Source organism: Ixodes scapularis, unplaced genomic scaffold, assembly GCF_016920785.2.
Source record: "Ixodes scapularis isolate PalLabHiFi unplaced genomic scaffold, ASM1692078v2 PGA_scaffold3__209_contigs__length_174095766, whole genome shotgun sequence".
In the NCBI taxonomy this organism is placed as follows: domain Eukaryota; kingdom Metazoa; phylum Arthropoda; class Arachnida; order Ixodida; family Ixodidae; genus Ixodes; species Ixodes scapularis.
In genome coordinates this window covers 105,144,733-105,172,074 of record NW_024609868.1, presented here as the reverse complement: position 1 = coordinate 105,172,074, position 27,342 = coordinate 105,144,733, and the positions used below count along the sequence as shown (strand labels likewise).

Here is a 27,342-nt window from a genome sequence, read left to right as displayed (position 1 = left end):
GAAATCTATGACCTAAGTATAACGGTGTAGACGAAAACTAGCTGCTGCCTATGAATAACTGTCTGCCCTCTTCCCAGGCTGGGCACTGCAATCGGGCGGCCAGGATGAACATAATGCGCAAGCTACTGGTGGGCCACCAGGGCAGGGGCGGTGCGGCACCGGAGGAGGGTGCCCAGAGCTCCCAGCACACAGCCCTGGGGCTCATGCACCTGCACAAACTCTTTGCCGAGCTCACCCACCCGGCCCACCCGCTCACCCAACAGGAGCAGGAGCAGCGCCTATACAACATGCTGCCCCTCTTCTGCAAGGTATGTGGGACAGGAGACATGTTTAACAGCAGTCATAACTTGGAACTACGAGGCAGCTCCATCATGAATGACATTAATGGTGCCAGAAAAGCCTAGGGTACACATGCACAAGCTTTGTGCACTCTGGAAACCTAGGGCACATACACAAGCTCTGTGCTCTCGGAGTGAATTGGTACAATGTAGGAGCTTGTCTAATAGGGACATTATTTTCTTTCTCTGGCTTGATTCTGCACAATTACAAGATTGGCAGTGAGGAAGTGCACAGTGGCAACCTTGTGAGTTTAGCCATAATCCATATGAAGAAGGACAGCACTATATTGTAAGCACCTAACTGACATTGCCATAAAGCAGATCTCAGCATTGTCAGAGGCTAGGCGACACACAAATTAAAACTGCAAGGTCACAGCGTGTGCTCCACGATCGATGGGATTAAAGAAATTATAATGGCAATTTCAAATTTTTTTAAAAGAATGTGTTTTCGGAGACACTGGGGTCCTAACATGCCACTTAGGCTTTATTAGAGCTCTCCGACTCTTATTTTTGTGCTTGCGAATAGATTTTCTAAACTGAAACAAACATTCGAACGTGACGTCGACGAGCATCGTCGGTGTCGGTAGGATTTAGTGGACGCTCTGTGTGGTTCCTGCAGTTAGCTATTGGGCAGGAGATCGAACTATAGGGGGCGCTCTGACCCGTTTGTTTTCCCCACGCTCGGTGTTTACTCAACACAAGGCCCGTACACATGCCAACAGGCCTTATGGGCATGGCCATGTCATCTTGTACAATAGAGCGCGGGGCACAGTTTAATGTAAAAAATACTAACCATCGACGAAGCGACGTTAAGTGCCGGATCTATCTTCTGAGAATGCGAGCTTGAGGCACTTCGGCTTTTGTGCGGAGCTGAGACCGTGCATGCTGCATTGTTCATGCAGGCCGGAGTGGAAACAAAAGAGCCCCTCCTCCCCCTCGCCGGAGAACACAAACTCCAGTCGAACGCTGACGCCGCGTTCGGTTATGTCGGCCGAGCGCTGCGTCATTGTATTTGTTGTCCCCATCCGTGTAGTTGATAAGTTAACCGCTTGGGGCGTAACGGTCTGTCCTCCTCCCCAATAGTGCACGGCGGTTTGTAAACTGGTAAAATGGACAACAATCCCGCGCTTGCAGACAAGTTGTTTCCGTTCAGCGACCTCATGCCGACAGAACGGGAGAGGCTTCTCAGGATGCGGAACTCTGGATTGGCGCTTTACGAGGGTGCCCCAGACTTGCCAACGAATCCTCGGTCGCCGCCTTAGGGCAGGCGACTTTCCCAAATCTTCGGCCGACTTGCCGACGCTGTTGCAATGCCAAGAGTGCATCATTCGTTTGAACAAATCGCCCGACGAAGAGCCCGTTGCCGTCCTGCTTCGACGCCACGCAGCTCTTTAGTTCACGTTTCTGCCGCCGTCTAGGGGAAGGTCTCCGGCATTTCTTTCAGCAGGATTATTATCATACCTGTCTAATTGACTGGTGCGGCCCCCAAACGTCTGTTCGAACTAGAACTTGCTCAACAGTGACCAAAGACGTGCCTGACACCCATTCCAGTCGTCAAATAAAACTTCCAAATTACCTTTATGGCCCCTTTGACCAGCAGTATCACTAACAAAGAAGGGTGACGAGCACCGTGATTTTGAGCTTTTGGCGCTGCTTGGTTGGTCCCGTCAAGTTATAGTGCCAGCTGCATTCTTACATAGGGTCAGAGTATGGTAGGCGACATTACTTAAATGCTTTACATTGTAAAGTCGAAGAATAATGCAGCTTTAATCTGTTGCAAACTTTCTGAAATCAAGATATTCAGCTCTCTATATTTTAAAAAGTGATCATGTCATAGTCACTTGGCGTATGGTGGTGATATTCCTTTAATGACACGCATTATCAAAGGAAAAGCAGTCTTCACCACCATTTGAATATGAAATTTGGACAAGGGAATCACACATTTAATTTAGAGGTGTCCAGCATTCTAGTATCCTGAACCAGATGCCCTCGACCTTAAACAACAAAATATTCAGCATAAAAGGAAGCTTTACAAGTGCATCAGGTGCACCTATTGTTACTGCTAGCAGCTAAAGTAGAGGGTAAGCACCTCTAGCTCTGTAAAACATTCAACAAGATGATCTTACATGCACATTATTGCGCACTTCATGGTTACCTACCTCCACTTATGTGACAGTTAGCAACACTAACAGTGAAGTCATGGCAATGACATGCACTCATACAAGACTACAACACAGCATCATAGGTGCATAACACAGCCTAAATGTGACATTGGTACTTCTTTTTTCATCTTACTTTACAGGCTAGTGTCAAACATCCAATTTTAACACTGGAACAGACTAATAATGATGCCATTCTCTCCAAAACCACCATTTATTTTTTCTCTCTCTCTTTGATTATAAAAATAAAAGACTATTTTTTGACAATAGAGGACTAGGCTTCTCACACACCTTTATAAAGAATTGCTTTTTAGCTGGCATCCGTGAAATCTTCCTTTATCATGAATGTTCATCTATACGCGTCTTGTGTGCACTCTTTTTCCTCACAGGTCTTTGAGAACAGCCCTGCTGTGGATATAATTGACAAGTTCAGCGATGTACTTGCCTTCTCCAAGCTTGTGTCCAAGCTCATGGTGTCTGAGATTAGGAGGCGCGCTTCAAATCAAAGTACAGGTCAGTATTTTCAAGTGCTAACTCCTCCCCTCGAGTCTCCTATTTTCTAGACTGTGCTCTTGTAGCTGGCACACCTCTCTGCACTTCATCCAATTAGGGAGCATATAAAGGATTCCTAACGGCATGTGGAGAGTAGTATATGTTGTGGGAAGACAGATGCAAACCAGAACTTGTTAGTAGTTCCCCTGTTAAGCATAATTCATACACATTTTAATTAAAATCTTTAATAGGTTTTCAAACAAGCACCTTGTAAGCCGTCATGCCTGAGGTTATGCTATATGATAACTCAAGCAAATCGACAAAATTGCAACATTCATGATAGCAAAATATTCTACCTAATAAATATGCCTTGACAGCCACAAAATACTTTTTTTTTTACTGTTTTGAATGGCTGATAGTGTTGTTTAGATACCACCATCAAATTGGAAGTCTGGGAGCAACATAATATGCTAAATTTGCTATGAAAATAATATAATTTCATGAAGAGGAATTCGAAATTTTTGTGCAATAGATGATTTTGCGGTGGGGTCTTGCACTATGCACTTTTATCTCTCTTTTCTTGCTGGCTGTTTTTCGATGAAGCATTGTGTCTCACTTCTTCCTAGCAGTCCCGCATGAATCTACATAAGCAGTCTACATGTTGCTTTTTATTTTGAGGATTTTTTTTACTTTGGGGTTGTGCAAATATTCTAATTTTTGAATATGTGGTATGTTTTCCGATATTCGCTCTGAGATGAACTACAATACGCATATTTTTTAAAGTGTTTATTGCGGTGGGTTAGTGTGGGTCACTGAATCAGGGTACATGCAAGTCAAAATATAGAGCATTGAAGTAGGAGGTGGAAGCAAGCAAGAAACACAAAGCAACACAAAAGAGCCGCTTTTAGGGTGTGTCTGCACCTGCACAATACTGATGTGGCCACACAGAACAAATCTACCGCGTGCTAGATAAAGAAAAATATATTTACTTCGGCGGGGTGTTTGACGTGTTGAAGTCCCCGATCTCGTCATATTGTAAGTTTGAGTATGAGTTGCGAAGGTAAGAGCTTTGCTAAAATAGTCATTGTTTACCATCTTGTTAACAGTAATAGCCGCACAGAACAACGGTTTGAGAAAAGCAGTGAAAAAGTTGAGAAATTGACGAACGTTGTGGTGCCCAGTTTAGAATGCGAAAGCATTGACTGCCTCATGGAGTGAGCTGACATTATCAGCTTTAAAACCACGCCAAACCGCTTTTAAATACTTCTCCAAGTCAAGCCAGCTCCCAGCTATGAAACTGTAACCACTTGCAAAGCTAGCCACGGCACCTTTTACGCAGCTTCAATCCCATTGGATAGCGCGCGAAAGTCCCCGAAACCCAATGCCCGTAAGCACTCCCGTCAACAACTCTCCTTGTTGCGAAATGAGAGAAAGTCTCCAGGTATTTTTGATCTGAATGGCCATTGATGGAACATCGACCTGTTGGTGTGAACGCATTTTCACACTCCCAGTTCTTCGCTCTTCTGCGCAGCGATGTTCCTAAATCTATGGCAATGTCCCTTGCTGGCATAGCCATTGGTGCGGTACGGCCAGTTTATAAGTCTCCGTCCCTCTTTTCCTAATTGGATGCAGAAAGCGCGAGCAGCGCCATTGCCCAGTTCCTGGAGATTGAGAGCACGGAGGAGCAGAGCCGGGGCTGGATGCTGCTGGCCAGCATGAACCTGCTGGCATCAGGTGGCTCCCAGCTGGTGGAGGTGATGACCTCCAGCGCCCTGCCCTCCACCCTGGTCAAGTGCCTCTACCTGTTCTTCGACCTGCCCGAGCTCAGGGACGCAGACCGGCTAGACCCGCACTGCGAGTTTACCGCCCGCGAACGCCGCATCCTGCTCCAGAAGGTCTTTGTGCAGGTGCGTCCAACGCGTCATTGGACGTAAATCGATTCGTGCACGGATTGATTTTAGGAAAAAATGTATCGATTAACTCTGTCCGTGAGAAGCACAGAGGGGAGAAGTCGGTAGAACTGTAGTTAAGTGAAAGGTTAAGATAGTTAGCACGACTCCCATCTCATTGAGTCTACGGGACTATCTCTTCCGTTTCAAACACTTTCTCTTGCTACCCAGCTGAGCGCGAGCTTCAAGTCTTTTGTAGCCCTTCGTCGCATGCCACAGCCTGGCAGAGGGCGACGAGTGCGTACTAGAGGCAGAGCATCTAATATTGGACTTTTACCCTGTCACTTGCAAAAGGAAGAGTCAGAAGATTAATGCAGCTGTAACTAAGTGTCTGGTGGGCCGCAATCATGCCAGAAAATGATGTGTCACTCAATCGAGTATCAGGTATAGAAAAACCAGTAGCTGGACATGGGTTTTGTTAAGCCAATGGCTGACACAAAGTAAAGTTTGCTAGCATGGCCTTACTTCCAGATAGTGAAAGGTACAGTAACCAAGTGGACCTCAGGTATAGCATAATCTCCCCATGTAAGGTAAGTTTTTTTGTTTTTTTTAACAGCTAGCGTTATTTTTGGTATTTGAGATGCCTTTATTGGTAGTACAAGCATACTACTTGAACTTTGCTTTACTGTATTCATATTTCTTTTTACTCTATCTGTCCCTATTTTAGAGAGTCCCTACCCGTAGAGTGGTTAAACAGAAAAAAATGATGCGTAACCATGGCACCGGCCGAGACAAACGAGATCTTGCGCTAGTCGTCTCATTATTCAAATTTTTTCGTCCTTCACGCGAGAGGAAGGGGCGTCCCCCAACCTCCCACCCTTTGAAGGGGAGAATAAAGCGCTTCCGTCCGGCCGCAGGTCCTGGTGCGGCTGTGCAGCCACCCCGCCCCGGCCGAGGAACTGGCGCGCAAGGACGACCTGACGCTGCTCTTCAGTGCCATCACCACCTGGTGCCCGCCCTACAACAATGTGTGGCGCAAGAGTGCCTCCGAAGTGCTCATGACCCTCTCCCGGCACGGACTCACCGCTCCCGTCGTCAACTACATCCATAGTAGGGCGTCCCCTTCTCATTGCCTCTCTGTCCATGGTACCACTTGAAATGAATGACTCCGGGCTGTTGCTCCTCTTTCTTTTTTTTTTGTTTCGGTCTCGTTGTAGTTAATGTTTGCTCTAACTTCTTGTCGGGCCTTGGAGAATGAAAAGTCTGTGAGAAAGATAGGTGTATATTTTGAAGGAAATGTAACTTAAGGTACCTTCGCAATCAGGCTCCCAAAAGAGTGTTACGCATTTGTTTTTTTACACCGTAAAATACCGGGCAAGCGCCCACTCAAGATTTTGAGATAATCATGAAAAAATGGGGGATGGGCACTTGTCCAGTCATCAATTTTACATATCAATGTATTGTGCATATTTTCTCAGATTTTACAAATTTGGGAATTGTCGCTTAATGTGGTATGAGTGGATGCACGGTATTCTATGGTAGGTTTGTTCTTGGTAAGGATTTATTTGAATTTTTACGATTTCAAGTAATGTCCCATTTTCAATCTCGGTAGAACACCGTTTCTGTCTAATCGTTCTAAGTAAGGATTTATTAGAATTCTTGCGATTTTAAGCAACGTCCTCATCTCGCTCCCAGCCACTGGGTTGGAACGAGGTGCATATAGTACAAAATTTTGTTCCAGTTGAATGGCTGGAACGAGAAAGTGAAAACGTTGGCACACCTCGAGTTCACGTCCGAGGGTGCGAGATTGCTAAGAGGAATGCCCCTTCCCCCGCAGGCAAAGGCTGCGTGGCACTGTGTGTGGAGAATGTGCAGCGGGTGCAGGAGCTCTCCCCCTTGGAGGTGGTAGAGATGTTTGTGACCATCTTCTGCTTCCTCAAGGACTCGAGCGAGGTGTCCCAGCTGCTGCTGGACGACTTCCGCTCCTGCCAGGGATACGTCTTCCTCTCCGAGTTTCTCCTCAGGTGGGTCGGCGGCGGGCCGCCTCCCCGCATTCCTCGTTGGCCGCTGAGCCTGGTGCACTGCATACCGCTACGTAACGGAGATGCGGTTGTGTCTCGTGAATGTGAACCCCATTGATACGAATACCCCAATACAGTCAAACCCACTTATAATGAACGCGATAGTTCCGCGAAAAGTGGTAGTTTTATCAGTAGTTTGTTATATCTGGACTTACCTTTAAATGTGTTATAAAAAAGAATAATGAAGCTGGTATTGATAGTTTCACTCTGCCAGCTCTTTATTTAAAGGAACTATTTGCACGACTCTGACTCGCCCCCAATTATAACGCATAGGCAGATTTAGCTTTCGGATAATCAAAAAGTAAATTGCTGCCGATTCTACCGCGCTAGTAAAATAATGAAGATTGACCACATAACTCATAAATCAGATTTTATGAAACGCACGCCAACATAAAAATAAATGCCGTGCACTAGTCTGTTGATGGTTCTTCGCTGTCCACAGAGGTAATAGACTACTTCCATAAAGCCCTGCATGCAACACGGCGCGCGTTGCACTCTGGGAACTAGTTGGCCAGGGAGGAGAGTGGCATGGTTTCGGTTTCGATCGACACGTCGAGAGCGTGGACTATTAACGGCCGTTATCTCATGTTTTCTGGTCCCGAGAGCGTCATTTGTGGTCTCTAAACTAACCTAAATGGCCAGGCCTCGAAGCTTTAGCACAAGCCCAAGACGTATAGCTTGTCTTAACACATGATTGTTGTATTTTTGTACTTGAGCCTTCCTGTTAGTGTTTCGAGGTATGTAGATGAGCCAGTGCTGGGAATCTCGACGCTGCGAAGCTCGGGGATCTTGTTTATGTACGAATCAACAAGCTGTAGCACCCAGTAAGTACACATATATCGAGCTCGCGCCTTTACATTAGTGTTGTTGATCAAGAAGTTTTTTGTTTCGTGCCTCCATAGACGAAATATTACTTTTTGCAATTACGGTTTTCTTAATACGCCTGAGTACGCGAGGCAAAACTCGGAGGCGCCATTGTAAAGCTCAATTTCAACGCAAATTCTTATCTCTTATCTGTACTGACGCGCAGCACTGCACGAAGCGAATTCCCCACCTACTTCCATTTTACTAATATTCAACATCTCGTATGCGCATAACGTTGTCCTGCAGTCGTATAGGCACATTTGCACATACAAATCGCTGTAAGAAAGCAGATGTCGAGCACTTGTGTGAAAAATGTCGCACCGTTCTCCAGAAGTGCGCCGGACCGGCATGAACCCCTAGGTTGCGCGCCAAACGAACGAAATTATTCAAAGCGCATTTGACTGTTACTTGTGGCCATAATATTTGTTATGTGTTTGCTTTCTTCCTGCCTGAGTAGGCCGAGATAATTTCAGACACACCATTCAGGCACAGATCTTGGGCGTCAGTAAAACCTCGTCCAAAAAGGCTTAGCGAGGAGTAGGGGGTGCTTGTTAGGGCCTCCGCCGTAGCTAGCCGATCTCAGCGTTTGCGAAAACTTAATCTTCTATCAGCTTAAAATTTGAGTGGGAGATATATGATGACACGAGGGAGACATCATAGTAAGTTTGGTGCAGTAGTGAGGTCGAATTTATTGCGTTTCCTTAAAACTTCATTCGTCAACACTGGGCACAACTTTGATACTCCTGTGAGGATGCGGCTTCCTTTTCGCTCAGTGAAGTAACAAGAGGCAGACGTTTGGCAAAAAAAATACATGCAAGGCTCCAGGTGACCAAATTTCAGTTGTAGTTCACTGGTATTAGACGGGATTATTGAAATTGAACTAATGGTAAGGTGACTAAGCCACGTCTTACAACGTTTGCATACGCACTCATAATATCCGGTGTTTCGGGAACCAAGGAAAGTGCCCCGGTCTTCGTTTTGTATCGCTTGACTATGAGTGTATTGTACGTTCGTGAACAGTCAGATAATCTTAAACGTAAGCAGAGCGTTCGGTCGCGGCGTGATAGCATGAGATCAGGCTGCTCAGTCGAAACCAAAACTGAGTGGCCAACTAGTTCCCAGAGTGCACTGCGTGGTGTTTCGCCGCGATGGGGCGCGTCGGTTTTGGAAGAAGTCCATTATACTTGCTTTGGTCTAAAGCTTTCAAAGCGCCATGCTTCTTGTGCATTTATGAGTGTGTGGCCGTCGCCTCTGGCAGGGTCATCTTTCAAACAACACTTCGCGAGCTCGTTGGGTGGCTGGGATTGCGAGGCCACGCAGTGCTGCTTTGTTGTTATCTTTTTTTACCAGCGTGATGCCCTTTCGTTTATATACTGTATTTACTCGCACAATGAACGCACCCCCCAAGTCAGCTCTCAAAATTTTGACTTTTTTTTTTCACTCGCATAATAAACGCACCCCCACTCAGACTTCAAACTTTTGACCCCCTCCCCCCGCGCGCGAAATGAACGCGCTTTTTTATCCTGGTGCAACGAGGTTGCGAATGCATAGGCAGCCTGGGCGAACAAAACGCCTTGCAAAAGGCGTTAAAAAAATTCGCAAAGATCCAAGGAAGCAAGAAAAAAAAAAAAAAACAAGGAGCTTTTTTTTTTTGCACAGCGCAGTCTGGAGTTTGGGTTCGGGCGCTTCTGCCCGCAAAGAGGCAAGAAAGAGAGGCGCTCTAAGCGAACGAAACAGCTTGCGAAAGGCGGCAAAGAGAAAAAACAAACAAAAAAAAAACAACGGAACAAAGAGAAAACAAAAAAAAAAGAGGAGCTTTTTTTTCTTTTTCTTTTTTTTTTTTTTTTTGCGCAGCGCCGCGCGCAAGGAGGTAAGAAAGAGGAGCGGAGAAGCCCTCTAAGCAAACAAAACAACTTGCAAAAAAAAAAACGGAATTGAGAAAAAAACAAAAGAAAAAGAGGAGCTTTTTATTTTGCACAGCGCAGTTTGGTTACGGGGTCGTGCGTCTCCCCGTGGAGATAAAAAAGATAAGCGGAGAGCCCTGCCTAAGCAACGCCTAAGCAAACAAAACAGCTTGGGAAAGGCGGCAAAAAACCCCCAAAAAAACCAAGGAACTAAGAGAAAAAGAAAACAAAGAGGAGTTGTTTTTTTTGCACAGCTTAGTTTGGTTACGGGGTCGGGGTAGGGTCGGGCGCCGCGCGCAATGAGATAAGAAGTTACTTCGATTTTTCAGGATAAAAGGTCAGTTCATTATGGGAGCAAATAAGGACGCAAAAATTTTACTTCACCTAATGAACGCCCCCCCCCTCCCCCCCCAACTTTGCATCATTTTTTTGGAAAAAAAGTGTGTTCATTATGCAAGTAAATAGGGTAAAGCCTCCCAGTGGATTCCACACCCCAATCTTGGAATGATAGGCACGAGTCCGTAGACGCGAAAGAATGTGCATGATATGGATACCAAAATGGCGAACATAAACAAACGGTCATGATGGCGATGGGACTAACCACCTTATACCGAGCATTGAGTTTTTCTTGAGTTTCGGTTTTTGGTTTAGATTATAATGCGCTTGTAGTTTTGGTTACCAACTTTGGCGAAAAAAAGTACACGTTAGAATTGTGCAAACACGGTAGTGATCGCTGCTTGCTTTCGCACCGTAGTGCGCTCAACTGTCTTCCCAAGGTTGTCTAGGTGGCACGCGTATTCCTCCGAATGTCGTCCTGCAAAAACGAGGTCCTTGAGGGCTGTGGTGTACTCCGGAGCGAATGTCACGATGTATGCTCACTTTGTGCCAATCTGAATTGCTTTCGGTTTCTCGGGCATGCAGCCTCCAGTTTCAGACATTGTGCCAATTGAGACGTACTGAAAACAAAAAGAAACTGCCGCTGCGGCTGTTTCCAGTCTTCACCTTTGTTGAACGACGTCATGCTCATTGACATGTCTCTTCCAATGGGAACTTGAGAGTCAACTCTTCGTAAATAAAAATGTAAATATATTGCGTCACTCCTTCACATAACAGTCAGCAAAGAGTGGGGCACAAGGGCTACTCAGAGGCGTCAGAGTTAGCCGTGTGACGGCTCGTTGTCGGCGTCGATGTGAGTCCGCGTGCTCTTTTTCGCGTTCGAATTGTTGATTCTACGTCTTCCTGGGCAATGTCTGACTGCTTGAGAGGCCTCAGCGAAATTACCGCGGCTCGTTACACCGCAAAACCTCGCGTGAATAATGTGACATACGGCGATTCATTCAGCGTGGAAGCCGCAGAATGTATGCTAAAGCCTGATTCGCATGATGAGATTTCGCTCGCAGTTTTCAGTTGCGACGTCGCTCGGGCTGCAAAAGTGTGATTCGAAGCTGAGATGGTCGACGTCGAGACTGAAAATCACAAGCAGAATCGGACCAAGTGAATCAGGCATATCAAGTCGGTGACAGCCACTGGTAACAATGATCAACATCTCCTTGTATCTACTGTTTACATCGAGCCTGCTTACCAACCGTCAAACTTAAGTCTTTTGAGGCCTGTACTTACTTCTTATCGCAAGTACCGGGCCAACATTTGGCCTACGGGCCGGTGCCGTCTAAAAGAGCAGACGACTAGCGGAAACGTTTGAAAGAGCAGGCAATAGTTCAAACGATCAGGCGTCTGTTTGAACTTGAAGACGCACTGAACATAGTCCGCAGGTGGTCCGTACAACTTGACGGTTTTCTGGCGTTCATTTTAGAACAAAACAAAAAAATGATATGAACATAAGTATCCATGAATTCAACCCAAAGTGCTTCCCACCCAAGCAATCGTGGTCCTACGGCGCCTGGTTTTCCCTTCTCACGGCACATATCCACATTCTCGGACGAACCGAGCACATCAAAACTGACCTTCAAACCTTTCTAGACTCTTCTGGTACAGTCTCAGTCGTGGCTTTTGACAAGAAGGCAGGTTTTTATTTGGTTCCTGTCAAAACAACGCAGGAATACACGTCTCACATGGTGACTTGCGCCCCCAGCCCCAGACCGGAAGTGCGCCAAACGCGCCACCACCGCGCCATGACGTAACAAAGATGAGTTTGTGTATAAACGCGCTGATCTTTCGAACAATTCACTGGAAGACTGATGTAACAACACCATATTTTTGAAGTTAATTTACTTGCATAAGCACTTGCCAAAAATAAGAACGTCAATGCTGGGCAGATGCACTGACACCCTCTACCAAAGTACCCTAGAACATACAATCAAGCTCACTTATTACAGACCTCTCTTTTATGCAGGATGTGTTTGTCATATCTGTAATAAGTGACCACTTATTCACAAAGTGCAAGACTTACATAGAATCTACTCTTCTGCTATGTATGTATGTTCTAACAGGAATGCGAGTACGTATGTCGTAAGTGGCACTGTTAAATATGAGTGGCACTGCTTTTTGATAATTCAAGCTCCAGATATTCTTTTACCATTTTATTATTACCAGTAGTGAGTGCCCCGGCATGAGACGGCGGTAGAGATGTGGCAACTCGGAGACATCCATCGGACAAGTTATGTTCATCAATCCAGTGCGAGTTTCCCACTCGAGGAAGACTCAGAGAAAGAAGACCAGGTGTAATCTAGTGGCCAAAAGCATCTTGATAAGGAAATGAAAGAGGAAGATGACTATAAACAAGGATAGATGGAACACAACAATTTGTCTGCGCGATTTTATAGACGCATGTTCTCTCGTCTTTTCTTTCCTTCTGCAGACTGGAGCAGAACAGCTCACAGGAGGCTTGTGAGGCCCTGAGGAACCTGGCCGTGCTGATGACGTCGCTGACCACCTGTGGCTACTTTGAGCTCAAGCCGAGCCAAGCCAGCACGGGGTCCCTTTTCCAGATCCCAGGGTTCACACTGCCACAACCCTCGGGAAAAGGTGCAATCCTCCACCTTCCTTTTTGCCTCTCGTACATCTTGGAAACACAGTGCCCTTCTGTGTGTTGCTGCTTTATTTTTTAAGTGGTCGTATCCAGGGGCACACGTGGCCTTAGTACTACACTTTATTCACCCCTAAGCTGACAGTGTGGTGGAAACTGGGTGTTCATTGGACCAGTCATACATCCATTTTTAACCATGTGATCACACTTTCGCCCAAAGCCTCAGGGCAGTCAAGTTCGATGAGACTCGTCGTGCCATCTGGCTCAAAATATTAACAACACTGGGAAGGCCCTTTTGCCAGCCTGTTTGCTCGTGGGGCTGTTCATGCATCACTTTGAAGGTATTGATTCGTGCATTTTTGGTCTTTTATTCTTAACGTTGCTATCAGATGTCGCAGAGGAGCAAACGTTGAAGCTGTAGGTACCGTTGCATACCAAACTTTTCCAACCCCCGAAAGCTTAGCAGGCGTGAAGCTCCGCAGGTTCCCGTCGAGGCTGTGGAAAGTACAACGCGGTCGGAGATGAATGAAGGCCGAAAGACGTGTAAAATAAGCATTTTGTTCACATTGCCTGACTTGAGATAGATATCTAAATGTGCTATTTGACTCTATATTTGGAATTAAAGTGATTGAAGCCCGGCGTTGTCTTTGGATTCGATGCAATGACTCTCTAGCGTCGGATCAGTCCTTTGACATTTTCACTGCTCTCTGCTCTTGGGACACATCAGGATCGAGTGACGTTTTGCAAACATTTGAGCATATAGTTACCGGGGAAAGCGTTTTCTTTGCTTCACTGGTTGCAGTGCGGTCTGTCGTTTGCGCCTTTGGCGTGATAGCATAGCTGCCCAAGATGGTTAATTGCTCGATTTCGACCAGTGTTTATGCAGTTCTAACTTCATTCCTGCTTCAAGAAGACAGTCTACTCAAAAAATAAAAAATGCATTTACCCCACGAGAAAAGGCTATCAATGCGGTGTTTATTGGTGTTCTATGTAGAAGAGAATACCATATTCCATAGACGAGAACGAACATCAGATTGCGACAAGCTGCTACATACGACACCCATCCAAACTACAACCAGGTTGCACGAAAAACACATTACTCGGACACCACAATCGTCTTCAACATGAGGACGAGGGAGACAACAAACCAGCTGACCACAGAAATGAGGTCTGCTATGCATGCGGGAAGAATTCACTTGGAATAAAAGGGTAGGTGAGGGGTGATTGAGGGAGGGGAGTGGGGAGTGCACACTCTTAGTTCTGCTTTTGTAGAGGAGGGAAGCTCGAGGAAGCGTTTGCTTTTGTTATTTTGAGCCGTGCACAAGCAACATAAAAAAAATAGAAGAAAATTGCCCTTGTCTACTTGCTTTCACTTAAATTTGGCCATAATATCAGGACTTTCAATTTTATTCTGCTAGTTCCCGTTTTGGGTTGTCGGAACCTTACTCAAACTTTCTAATGCTAGAACCACACAACCACAGACACATACACATTAATATATTTAACGATACATTTTTAAAACAGTTGGTAGTGTAGTGCACGACAACACAACGCTAGAGTTGGTAACAACATATCTCGCGAGGGTACGCCAATGGCTCTGCCGATTTTAGCCGTCCCAGTGTTGCCTCATTTGGCCACGGTGGTGCTGATGATCAGTCGATGGTGTCGCGCTCTGAAACCCTGTCCAGCGCCCATATCCATGCACAGAAAACGGGGTCAGGTGATGAAAGGGAGGCGGTTGATTGGACCGGCAAGCATGTAGTTCCCACTGCACCATCAGATGAGGGGTGAACGGAGTATAGTGGTGCGCCAATGCGGTTCACACGTATGAAACCACAGGATACAAATGTTGAATATACATTTGGGGTAATACACTAGGGAGAATGCACAGTCAGAGCACATCGGAAAGCAGCAAGCGTGCACTGCGAATCTTAGGTTGTGACAGGCTATGTACAGTCTTCAGAATAGAAGTACCAACCAAACTGGTTGGCTCATGGTTACACATGCAATTTGTTGATAGTTGCGATTCTTCTGTATTTTGAAAAAATAATTTTCATCAAACATCAAAAAGTGTTTTATGGAGCTTGTTGTTCTGCCAGAAATTGCAAGTTTTACTAATTAAGAATAGGCAAGATATATATACAGTTGAATGTCGTTAATTCGAACTCTCTTAATTCAAACTTGCGGATAATTCAAACTAACATACAGGTCTCATCCTATGTGTCTCTGTGGGAGGAAACTCCCGGTAATTCAAACTCTGCTTTATTCAAACAAATGTTCGGTCCCCCTTGAGTTCGAATTAACGAGAGTTGACTGTATAAATATGTAAATACATATATATATATATATATGTTCTATATATATATATATAGTTTGCACAGTATTTTGAGGGATCTCTGGCACTATTGTTGGAGATGGCCGAAAACCTCAGAAAAGAAAATTGTATGTAGGAAGTGCTGCGTATTTTGTTCCACGAACACAACCTATTGAGCCCAAACAACGGCCTGTGCAACCCCAGACACTGGGAGGGGAGCGCCGGAATGTGTGTGTGTTTGGGGGCGGGAGAAGGAGAGAGAGAGAAAGGGAGGGGGGAGGGAGAGAGAAGCACAGGACAGGATAGGGTGCCTGGAAGCCACAGACTGGGTGTGGTTGCACACCAGAAAAGACGCTTCTCAACACCAGCTGATTGTATAAATATATCCTTGTATTATCCCAATTTAACTGTTTAGGTTACAATGGGTGTTATACGAATGTTACAAAAAGCGTCTTTTCTGGTTTGCCACCGACCGCACCCAGGCTCGTCTCTCCCCTCCCGGTGTCTGGAGTTGCATCATGTTAGGTGGGTGTTCGCTCACAGCGAACACCCACCTAACACACATGACAGGAAGCTTGGACATTTAGTACTTGGATTGACTTATTAACGATACTGTATTGATTCCCACTAGTTTCTGTGCAATTCAACTCTCCTTTAGTTCCTGAAGTTTCCTACAGTGTTTCGGGTGGATGGTCTTCAAAACTCAAAAGGAAATACCACTGATCTCCACTAGGGGGGGCTGGATGGCGCAGTGAACAAACAGGTATGAAGCCACCAGAAGTAAGCGGCTTGTCCCGGAAGTTAGCACTTGGCAGGCTTTGTAACGTTTCCGAGGGCTGGTTTGAAAAGCATCGAGGGCACTAGATTTCAGCTTTTCACCTCAAGAGAGCCTGCTTGCTGCACAGTAAGAGCGCATGCAGACCCGAGAAGTATCATGGAAAACCATTCAAAGTAAACATTTTGAGATTCTAGTTGTTGAAGTGTGGGTATGTCCCAAGTTCAAATGCCTCATTCTCGGTACTGAATCCAGGTCGGTAGTATTAAAACCCCATCAAAGACACAAAAAAAGCATGGTCCAAAATATTGACTGAATGCACTAGGAAGCCCAGCGCATGCCCGACTTCCGGGACAAACATCGAACTTCCGGTGGCTTCACTTGCACCAGGCTTGGACAGCAGCTAAGCGCAATCCAGCCCCCTGTAATAGAGATCAGCGGAAAATACTTTTCATCTACAGCCTCCTATAAGCAGCTGCTGGTCATCACGTCAGCATCATAGGATAGCAGAGATCATAATCGATCACAGGGGTGGCCAGGCTGACATTCGAAGAGCCATAAAATGGAACCATTGTAATTGAAAGACTGCAATTTTTTTTTTTCTTTGTGCTTAGTTGGTGGCCAGGGCGAATTCTATTTATAAAGTGATTGCTCTGTATGTTGCCTTATTGCAAGTTTCCATTTCAAACAAGTACCTTGTCTGATTTGCATAGGATTGCACATAGCTGACAAAGCTCTAGCTGCCTTTTTTTTTATATGTCTTTCTTTTTACAGCAAAGCTGTTAAGGGCTAGTTTCCCTAGGATTGTGTCCAGTACCAAACAAATGTCGACACCTGTGGTCGACACAACACTTTGGTTGCCGCTGTCGCTCATAGATAGTGGTAGCTGTCCAGAGTGATGTGTTTGCCGGTTGTCTGCTTGCCACCATCGCTCATAGATCGCGGCAACCTTTCCAGCCTCGGCAACCACACAACTAGTTGTTGCCGTCGCTCGTAGATGGCGGCAACATTTCTTCGGAGGAAGAAGCCCGGGAACCGAACGAGCGGCGATGTGCGCAGCAGTGCGAATGGTTCCGCAACTGCCTTGAGGCCGCTATCACATAAAGTTCCACTGCGTCGAGCGCTTCAGATTCCCTTGCGAAAGATGTGCAGATCGCTCGCCTGGAAAGCCACCGCCGAGAACAGAAGCTACAGTTCCAGAAAGTACTTTTAATTTGAGGGGTGGGGGTGGTCGTAGGTTTACTATGGAGCCAAGAGCCACACTTGAATTCCCGAAGAGCCGCACGAAGTTCACGAGTTTGGTTTAGCCACTCCTGGCTTACAAGATAATGACCTTCTTGTATCATGCCTGCTGATCGATCACAATGGATTTTTCGTTCTTTTGTTATGATGTAATGTGTTAGTCTGAAACACCAGGCACCCTCTGAAAAAGCAAACTGTCAGAAGGCCTGCATATTGCACACCTAAATCTAAATTATTAAAACAATTTACTAATAAGCATTCTTAATTTTTTTTTTCCGGGTTTGTGCAAAAACGCAGAACATCAGCTCTACTGCTGTGAGTGTTTTTAAATGGCACATTTCAAAGCATTATTGTTATTCCTTCTTATCTTTCAGGTACGAGCGTGAGGAATATCCAGGCATTCCAAGTGCTCCAGACGGTTTTTCCCAAGGTGAGAATGGACCTGTTGTGCTTCTTCACTTTATATGTGTTGCATGACCCCAAGGTCATGGTACCGTGCATTGGACAGTCACTTTTGTGTTTCGGTCGTTACATTCCACATGCTAAAGACTTAATCATCTGCTCAGACAGCCCCGCAGCTTCGAATAACTGCAGGTAGACCAAAGGGGTTTTATTTACACACTTTGGTGGGAAATCATACTGAATATCTAGTAGGTCTCCCTTCTTCCCTTCCTTCCTTAGAGTGCCTAGTCTTTAGGGAAAGAAGTCTTAAGACTAGGCTCTACCTAGAGAACCATGGAGAGCGTTTGCAACTTAGTGGCAGACTCCTCCTGCGCCGATTGGTCGCAAGTGTGCATGCGTTTAGTTGTCGCTTGGCGAGGAGGAGATCAGGCAGAGAAGTGGAGATGCTTCCCTCACCTCCTTGCAGCTCATATTGTGCGTTACCCCGATCGAGCAGGTGGAAACGCCGTCTAATCTAGGCACACTGGTCCTACCCCTGCCATTGTGGTGCTATCTAGCGAGGGATCACGCATTTACTGTAGGCCTCACCTAACACACCCTCAAGACGGATTAGTAATATTTCCTTTTTATTTTTGTTCTTTACAGGCGCAGACAGTTCACTTGTCATCCCTGCTCCTCGATGCGATCAGCACCATCTACCATTCGGACAAAGCAAACTATTTCATCCTGGAGTCCAGCCACCCTTTGTCCCATTTCTCAGAAAAGATTCATCTCAAGACGCCTGAAATTCAGGTGCGTGCTCTCCAAGGCTCTTCTTCTCTTTCTCGCTCTCTCTTTGCTTTCTTCCTTTTATTGAGCAGGAATGAGAACTAATGGTTTTTTTTTTCCACTTTGCTACTTTCAGGAAAAGTTTTTTAAGCTGTTGGAATTCATTGTGATAGAACTGAAGTTTGTACCATGCAAAGAACTCATCAGCCTTAGCATCCTTCTGAAAACAAACAGGTATGCCGCTTTGTATTTTTAATATTGCCAGTGTTGCTATTGCTTACGTCGATCTAAGAGACAGCTGGTCAGTAATGATTAAAACAGGTAGGAAATAAATATAGTGAGGCAGTAGATGCCAAGACGGAATGAGCACATTATTCTTGGCCAAAGACTACCTGAGTCAGCTTGAGGGTAGAGATGCCGCATGCTTTTTGCAGACCTGAGGTTTCAAGACCGAATCAAGGATTCGAAATGGAAGTACAGAGGCAGATGCTGCTGAAGCAACAACTTGGGAGGCCTCTACCTCTGCACCATCCTTATTGATACCAAACCGTAGCACGACCACCCATGGTTGTGTCAAAAGGCGTGGGGCGTACAACAATCCAGGCGGCGCGCTGGCACATCTCTTGTATAGCACTGTGCTTTCACGTGCCCCATGGACTGGTGCTTGGCCACTGTCTTATCACTAATATCACAGTACACCACAGAAGCAGTTTTAATATTAGCCACCTCACCTTGTCCCGATTCGAGAAACTCTTTGTCCCATCCATTGCTCGAATCATTAACAAAACCTGCACTTGTTGAGTTGCATGAAAACTGGCAAGCGGTATGCTATCCTACTCAAACCCTTCTTCACCCAAGGGCTTACAATAATGGAAATTTTCCGACATGGGCTGTTGGCGCAATCGCAGGGCAGAAAATACCCGTGTTTATGATTGTTGGAAAAAAAGCGGCGCTAATGGAAAGGACGAGTTTTAGTGCAATGGGCACCACAGAGTAGACCAATAAGGTTGTTTGTGGGCACTAGCAAAGTGAACCATTATTAATATTATTATCACGTTAAGAAGTGAACAGAATAACAATCTATCCAATCCACTTCTTGCCCCCGTCCTTGTCTGCAGCACTATTTGCGTTCTTGCCGCACTTACCCAACCGGCCCGACCGGTCATGTTGACGACAGCTGTCTGCCTCGGGTGGGGGTTTACATGCAGTTCGGTGTCCTGCTCCATCAACTGCCTGCACACACTGGCCAACATTGTGCAGCACAATGCGGTCTTCAAGGATGTCTACCGGGAAGTGGGGCTCCTGGAGGTGCTGGTCACCTGCCTGCACCGCTACGCCACCGTCCTCAAGGAGGCCTTTCCCGACGGCGAGGCCGAGCCCATCGGTAGGAATGGGAGGGAGCTACGCTGTCGTAAACGCGACTTCGAGCGGCGCGTTGACTGTCTCGTTCCTGTCCCGCACATCGAATGTTGTCCCAAAGTGGCAACAACTTTTTCCGCGGGAGATGGCGTTCCACGCCGTCGGATGTCGCGATCTCGACAGTTGGTCGTTGAAATGCAAGCGAAAAAGGCGACCGGATGATAGGGTCGCCGTCGTCGCAGCGTCCCGTCTCACATCTGCTTTACTTTCTGTCGACCAACTGGCTGCAGAGCGACTGGAACAGGCGCCTGCTGTGCTACCACCATGATCGTGGCAGGCAGCGGTGTGACACTTAGACAACGACGTCGCGCGGAAATCTGGGGACCACTTCTGAGGACGCAGTAAAGAACAGTCAAGGACGGGCTTCGGGCGTGATGGCAAAGCCACCGTAAAAGCTGCGCCTCTGAGCAACGACATTTAATTCAGTCATCTTTCCGCTTGAAATTGTTGCCTGTCTTCCGAAGCTTCGTCCGACACCGTAGAAAACGCTTTTCCGTCCTCCCGGAATGTTGAGACAGTTTGCATAGGGGTGAGACAACGTCGCCCGAGCTCCTTGTGTCTAAAGCGCAGGAATGTGCGTTTTCTAATCGTTACCGTCGTTGGTCGTGCCCGTCTTGCATTAGGCAACAAAATGGCAGCACCCACAGGGCAGTCGGGGAATGGGGTTCTGATACTCCGAGCATAGCTTGTGCAGTGGCTCTAGCAGGAACCCCGAGATGGGTGGCACTTTCGCTCAAGGAAGTGACACCTTTGCTTTGACCGTAGTTTTGAGGCTGCCAGAATGGCGCGGTAGTCGATGATGGTGATTGCTGCGCCGTTTGTGCCAAACTGCGCCAAATCGCTTGCTCTACTACGTCTCGCTACATTTCACCGAAATGCGAGAAGTTGGCACCAATGTAGCAGCAAAAAATAGTTTTCTTTGATTGGTGCCGAAACTAATGGCTTAGGCTCCGCTACACTGCCATGTCATTGTCGTTGCAACATGAAAATTTTAAAAACTTTTAGTTATGGCTTTGAATAACATACAATTTGGTTTGAACTCAGTATCAAACACTGAAAGTTACGTAACACTACATATCAAGCAGTGACACCTTCACAATATTCCTTATTGTTTGGGGTCGGTTCTGGCAGGTTTAGTACGCTCCGTTGAGTGCACTTCTATCCAAACAACCGGTGTATTACGATGAAGTGACACATGCAAATGGGACATTGTGATTTTGTGCATTTTGCTTTGCCACAGCGCACTCACGTGCTGAGGAGAAATGCACTCCTCCAAAGGAGGGTGTCGCATGTGCGCAGGATGGCTACTCTAAAAACAAAAATGGAACTTGGTGAATGCAGTTATATCATGATGAGTTGTATACGTAATTGATGACGATTTTTATTTTCTGCTGCTTCTTTGTTCTAGAAGGCATATTTATTCCCCGCATGCTGATTTTGCCTCATCATGACTCTGCATATCAAATGCCACTGAACATCATAATCCAATGACAAAAGCAAATGATTTGATCTTAACATTATATCAGTGAATGGTGTTTGGTTTAACTTTGATCTCACGCTTATAATAGCCCTTTATATTTACTTCATTTAGAAATACACCTCGCAAACTTAGATTGTATTCTGCCCTTAGGAAAGGAAATTTACTCAAGATAACAAGTGCTCACCTGATTTTGTCGTCAATTTATATACTGTACGTTATTCGAAGCTTGCTATTTATTTCTAGTCTTACTTAGCCCTCGAGTCTGCAGTGTGCGCATTGCTATTTATGAGTGCCTTTGTCTCTACCCTGTGTTTGAATGCATACGTACGCAGACGCCGGCGGACGCCGTCTCTCGACGTTCCAATGCATACGAACATTCCGCGATTCCAACCAGAGCTCGGTGCTCCGGTTTTGCCGCACGCTCTCATCCCCTCCTCTCCCACAGTTTATACCCGCATAGTCACTGACAAAGTGAGAACGGCAGGAAGGGCTTTACATGACCTGCCTCCAGCTCGAGCTCTGTGCTTTCAACGAAGCTTCGGCATCTCGTGCATTTTGAGTGTACACACGAAGCCAAAGAACGGCGAAAGGCGTGGAGCACGGGCCGGAAGCCAGGCGTTCACAAGACATGCCCTTCTGTTCTCATTCTCTCGGCAACTATAGTCGGCAGTTCTGGGGAAAGGAAGGGGAATCCCCCTCCCATAGCCTGCCCGTCTTCCGAGCACTTCCGACGTTACTGCCCTGCGCAGTCACTTCTGCAGACGTACTCCTGTTGCACGTCGTTGTTCCTCTTCTTGCTTCCGCGCTTTTAAATGTCGGTATCTCCAGCCCAAATGCTCGTAACATGCTCGTGCTGATCTGTCTGTCCCCTTCTGTCCTTCAGCCAAGGTTCCCATACCGGAGGAGCAGCAGCGCATGGGGTCCCTTGTTATGGAGACCCTTACTGTCCTCCTGAACGGAAACTCGAATAATGCTGGTAAGACCACTTTTGTTGACTACTCGGGTGCTGTTGTTTACCTACCATAGTTTCTGGTCTATAAAGGTTTATTCACGAGATGAATCTTGTTGGCGAATCTTGTATTGCGAAACTAGGTTGTTGGCGCGCCTCTGAAAAAGCTTGCACGCGCTCCTCGCTTCTGGAGCAATATTTTGCTGAAACCTCACCGAGGCCTGTCAATCACCTGAAGGAGAAACGTATACGCTGCCAATGTCTGTGCAACATCGCTATGATGTCTGACATTTGAGGCGGAGCGAGCTTTTGGAGGAGTTTGATTTCTGGGCGATCCCGTATCCGAGCCGAAGCCGAAAGGAGAAAACACAAACATGGCGGCGAGCGACAAGTAGAGAAGCGGTATGTACGGGTTGCGGAAGGGCGATATCGGATAGCAGTATAGGTTGGTGGCACGGTGCAGCTTCATCAACGGTCAAGTGACGAGTGCAAGCACTGCATATGAACGTGATGACTAGGGATAACTTATCTTTTAGCGGTGCAGAAATACTGTAAATACTTCGAGATCATTCACGTATTCTTTGACATTTGTGGTATTTCCCAGGTTTGGGAGGCCTAGTAAACCCAGTGAGCCGAATCCGATGAAGTTTACGGAGCGGTATTAATAAAGCAGACTGTCTCTTCACACTGTGCGTGCTTCATATCATTTTGATGCGAAATGCTTGATATTCTCGGTGCATATGACAAGGTTTGGCGAAATTCTCGCGTGTCAATACGTCGCAGGTTTCACACATCAAACTCCACATGGGAACAAGCCAATTTCGCAAAATCTTGGTTTCGCTAAACCTTTGTGCGTTGAAAAGATGAATCATGTGAATAAGCCTTAAGTCACACCATTGTAAAAGTTGTGCACCCCTCCCCCAACTAAACAGTCATTTCATAGGGGTAGATAAATAGGTCACACTTGTGAAATATACTTTTGTACAGTCGGCGCAGCAAAACTTCACTGATAAGCCCGCAAGTGTATATTGTGATTGTGTATACACAAACGGGAGCTATTTTAGATTTTCTCGCCAACAAATTGAGCGAGAAATATGTATAATCTTTACGGGACATTTGTGGTGTTAAGTTTAAAATTATAGAAAAGAAACATATATAGGTATCTTTAGGGGGCGCGTGATCTCTTGAGATATTGCAGCAGTAAAACGAAAGGGATAACAAATTTATTAGGTTCTTATTTTAAAATTCTCCTAGTAATATAAAATGCCCTTTGCAAAAAGGTTGTTTCTATTTTTTTTTTTTTTTTATAAAATCAATTTTTGTGAAGATTTATTCTAGGACAAAAGTTCACTATTAAATTTTGGTGTGAACAATTATTTCACTATACTGAAGCTTTGCCCAGCAAAAAAACATTTTTGGGTAGAGCACAATTTTTTTTTATTGGTGCGTTAAACAATTATTTAAAAAAAAAATCAAATTTCAGAAATTTCAGTTTAAACTCCAAAACTGAAAGCTTTAGTTAACTTTGCTGTCACTAGATTTAAATGCCATTTGGGATCATGCAAGAGCAAATTTTTAAAAATTTTAAAAGCTCACTACTCCAGAGTCTTTCTTCAATAACATTTTATATATTATATATTTCAAAATTGCTATCAATTGCTTATGGAACAGTGATAGCGGATGTCATATATACAATTTCTGAAAATATATGAAGTGTGTCTCTTAAATAATGAGACTGGTAGCAAAAGTGGGGATTATTTTTACAATCTTACAACTTAAATGTTGTCCCCTTCGACATACTCCACTTTCCTTTCTGTACTCCACTGCATACAAATTTCTCATTGCTGGATACAGTGGCACAGGTCATCATGTGTCAACCTGTTCAGCAGCGCTCCCGTTTCCTCTTTTACCTCGTCCACAGTTCTTGTCTTGCTATTTTTATCCTCGGTCATGTAGTAGTTTTTCAGTGCATGATTGTATTTTTGTTTCCAGGTTGTACCGGAGAAAAAAGTTTCGTCACATGTGACGATTATTTCTAGCAAGTCAAGTTCCATTGCGAGCCATTTTATGAAGCCAGTACGGATGTGTTTTCGGACATCTTTTTGCTCCCAATTGAACAAAACGTTACAAAAATTATGAAACCTTCTCTCAACGGTTGGAAAATAAACATTCGGACGTTAGAATACATCCTGCACAATGACAAAAAGAATCTAAAACAAATTTTACAGAACCAATTGAACATGCACAAAGCCTACACTAAAACGGTGCCCGAAAACCTTAGTCAGGAGCAGAAAGAGGCCAGAAAAACATTTGCACTGACTTCATGGAACGACTCTCTGCAGAACTTGACTTGATGGAAAGGATCATCATATGTGATGAGGCATATTTTTCAGTACAGTGTGGAAATAGAGAAACATTCAAATTAACATTAAAAACGAGTGTGTTGGTAAAAGCTTAACATCCAGAAAGAATCAACCCAAAAAAGCTGTTGCGTCTGTATTTCGTCCCTTTTTACAGCGGAGCTGTTAAGGGCTGGTTTCCCAAGGATTGTGTCCCCCACAAAGAAGTGTCGACACAAAGCTCTGGACAGCTACATTTTTTTCTCTCTTTTCGCAATTTGGCGCGCACTTCAAAATTTGAAAGCGTTTTTTTTTTGCCAACATGTGCAGCCAATTGCGCTTATAACTTGCCCACCGCGTGATTCGAAAAAAAAAAAAAAGGCTTGTTTTTGTGCGTCACGCAGGGCTAATCGTGCTTGTCATTTGCCCACCATTGGTTTTCTCGAAGTTGAATTCACCGATGTTTCATATTTCAAGATAGAAATAACAAGTTTTTTTTATAGAATTGTGTGGGATTTTGCCAGGACTTGAACTGGGTTGAATTCAAGGATAACTTGAATTAACCGAGGTCGAATTAACGCAAGTTGATGTATAAGTCGTGGAGTTTTTACAAAACTTTTGGAGGTATATTTTATGCACTAGTGTAATTTATGTTTTCGTTTTAATTATGGTTCTTAAAGAGGCCCTGCAATCATATTTAAGCATCTACCTTTTTTTGCGGTTTCCACATCTCTTGGGGTTCGGGCAAGCCAGCGGGCACGGAGAGAGTAACTAAATATCAGTGCGTCATATTTTAACCGGACGACGCGGAAACCTCCTCCACCGACGAGGGCGACCCGCGGTACCGAAAGCGCGCAAAATGTGACGTCTTTGGTCCTGGGCTTGCCACTGGTCAAAGCCGCTAAGAGCTTTTTTTTTAGTGGAGATACAAAATATAAGTGTCGCGAACCGTTTCAATTATGTATGAAAGTAGTTTTTGTTCACTATTTTAGATCAGAAAAGAAACAAATGCAGTTTAGAAAGTACGGAAACGAGAAATGACCCGTCGACATACCCGCCACCAAGCGGCGGAAAAAAACGGCGCATACTAGAAAAGGCCAGTAGGATGAGGCTACGACAAACGAGGAGCGCAGAAAGGTCCCGGATGTACGCGGCGGCGCTGTGGTCGTATACCGGTTCAAGAATCCGACCGGTTCCGAGCGTTCCGAAGGCCTTCGGCGCGGGCCCTGCTGGCGATTTGGCCATTTGGCGGTGCGTCAGCGCGAGGTGGCTCCTGTTCTGAACTGATCTTTACCCTGTGTTTGCTGTCGTTTGTGGCCAATGAAATGTTATGCCGAATTAGTGTTTAGTCGTGCTGCAAATGCAATGCGAGCTGCCCTGGCCGCCCGCTTCATACAGCCTATCCAACACGTGCTTTAGTGGCGCCCTCTCGAGCCGTCGATACGGAGTGCGGCAGCCGTGTGCGCTCAATGAGCTCACTACTCCTCCTCTAGTTCAAGGCCACTCAAGCCAGGACCTATGACGTCACGAAGGAGGTTATTTTTTGCTTGTTTTTGTAATTCTAATTTGACTATAACTTTTAAAATAAAGCGAAATTTGAGAAAAGAAAAGTTGGATTAAGTTACTACGTTCAGTACGCTCAGGTTCAGTGCAAATTAAAAACCAGTCAAAAAGTCATTGCAGGGCCCCTTTAACTGCGCATATTTGCCGTCGCAGTTATATTTCTCGTTTGATTTGTTGCTGAGAATGTTGAAACTGGCTCTTGTGTGTGCATGTATCGCGATCACACTACACATATGAAAGCTTATTAATACAGTTTCGCACAAATTTCGGGTGTGTGTCCATTACGCAGGGTAAAATTTTTGCATTACACACTTTGCGCAAATGTCATTTAAGCTGCCAATATAGCATGGCAGGGTACTGGGGCATGTCTCCACCAATGCAGGTGCACCCACGACTGGTCATGGCATGCCACAGTAAGCATGCTCTATAAATTGCAAACCTTTTAGAACGCTTTCGGCGCGCCTTCTGCCTAAGGAAAAGCGCCCTACAAAGCTCCCTTAGCATAAAAAGCGATGTGACCCTCCTTAAGCCTAACCGCTTTCACAATTTCACTGTCTGAGAGTGGACCTCAGATGACGGCATGTTTGTCGACATCAATGCATCCGATTGGAGAAACACATTCGGGGACTGGGCAATTCCTCGACCCCAGCCTAGTTAGATGTGCATGCCACTTGGTTTCATTGTTGATACTTCCGCAACTACTCACTTGCAGCCATTACACGCGCATGTGTTGGTACGCTTGGCTTGTCTCGACCTGGTCGCTTGGCAGCAAAAGAAAATTGGTTCGGTGGGTTCGGTGGTTGGCTGAGCAAAGTTGGACGCAGTTCGAGACTCGCAAAGCCGAAAATTGTAGGTGCGTTCGTTATGCAAGGGAAAAAAAACTACCATATATTGATGCTCATTGTAGGGGCTGCGTTTATAATGCGAGTAAATATGGTAAATGCGACTTATACAAAGGTGCACCTTACATTACTACTTTTTTTTTCTGTAAACACCCGTTTATAGGGTGTACGACTTATATAACGGTGCGAATTACTAGGAAATATGGTATCTGTTAAAGGGGATAACGGTTCATTCGTAATATTGTCATAATAAACCACACTTCTGACACCAGTCCCGTCACGTAATAACGCCCCTTGCGCAGAAAATAAAAGCAACAAGCGCTATAGTCGAGGACAAGGTGAGAACAGCAGGGACGAGCTTCGGTTGTCTCACTTCCAGCATGAGCTTCCTCCTTTCGACGGCACTTGGGCATCTTGTGCTCCTCAAGCATACGCTGGCGGCCATAGCAAGGCGCAAGGCCACGAACGTATGCAGACGACCGGACGTCCGAATGACACTCCTTGCCGTCCTCGTTCTGTCGGCGACCGTAGAACCG

At 45.6% G+C, this 27,342-nt stretch overlaps 1 protein-coding gene across 1 annotated transcript in view; it reads left to right on the top strand.

Moving 5' to 3' along the window:
* LOC115325373 (WD repeat and FYVE domain-containing protein 3) overlaps positions 1-27,342 on the top strand; it is a 193,923-nt gene that overhangs the window by 7,061 nt on the left and 159,520 nt on the right. The window contains exons 2-12 of the mRNA XM_029986093.3: positions 78-308; positions 2,887-3,010; positions 4,622-4,896; positions 5,796-5,988; positions 6,716-6,902; positions 12,546-12,712; positions 17,419-17,474; positions 18,092-18,238; positions 18,351-18,448; positions 19,423-19,598; positions 21,997-22,089. Of these exons, the coding sequence (XP_029841953.2) occupies positions 105-308; positions 2,887-3,010; positions 4,622-4,896; positions 5,796-5,988; positions 6,716-6,902; positions 12,546-12,712; positions 17,419-17,474; positions 18,092-18,238; positions 18,351-18,448; positions 19,423-19,598; positions 21,997-22,089 (1,720 nt within the window). The 5' untranslated portion in view covers positions 78-104. The remainder of the gene's footprint in view (positions 1-77; positions 309-2,886; positions 3,011-4,621; positions 4,897-5,795; positions 5,989-6,715; positions 6,903-12,545; positions 12,713-17,418; positions 17,475-18,091; positions 18,239-18,350; positions 18,449-19,422; positions 19,599-21,996; positions 22,090-27,342) is intronic.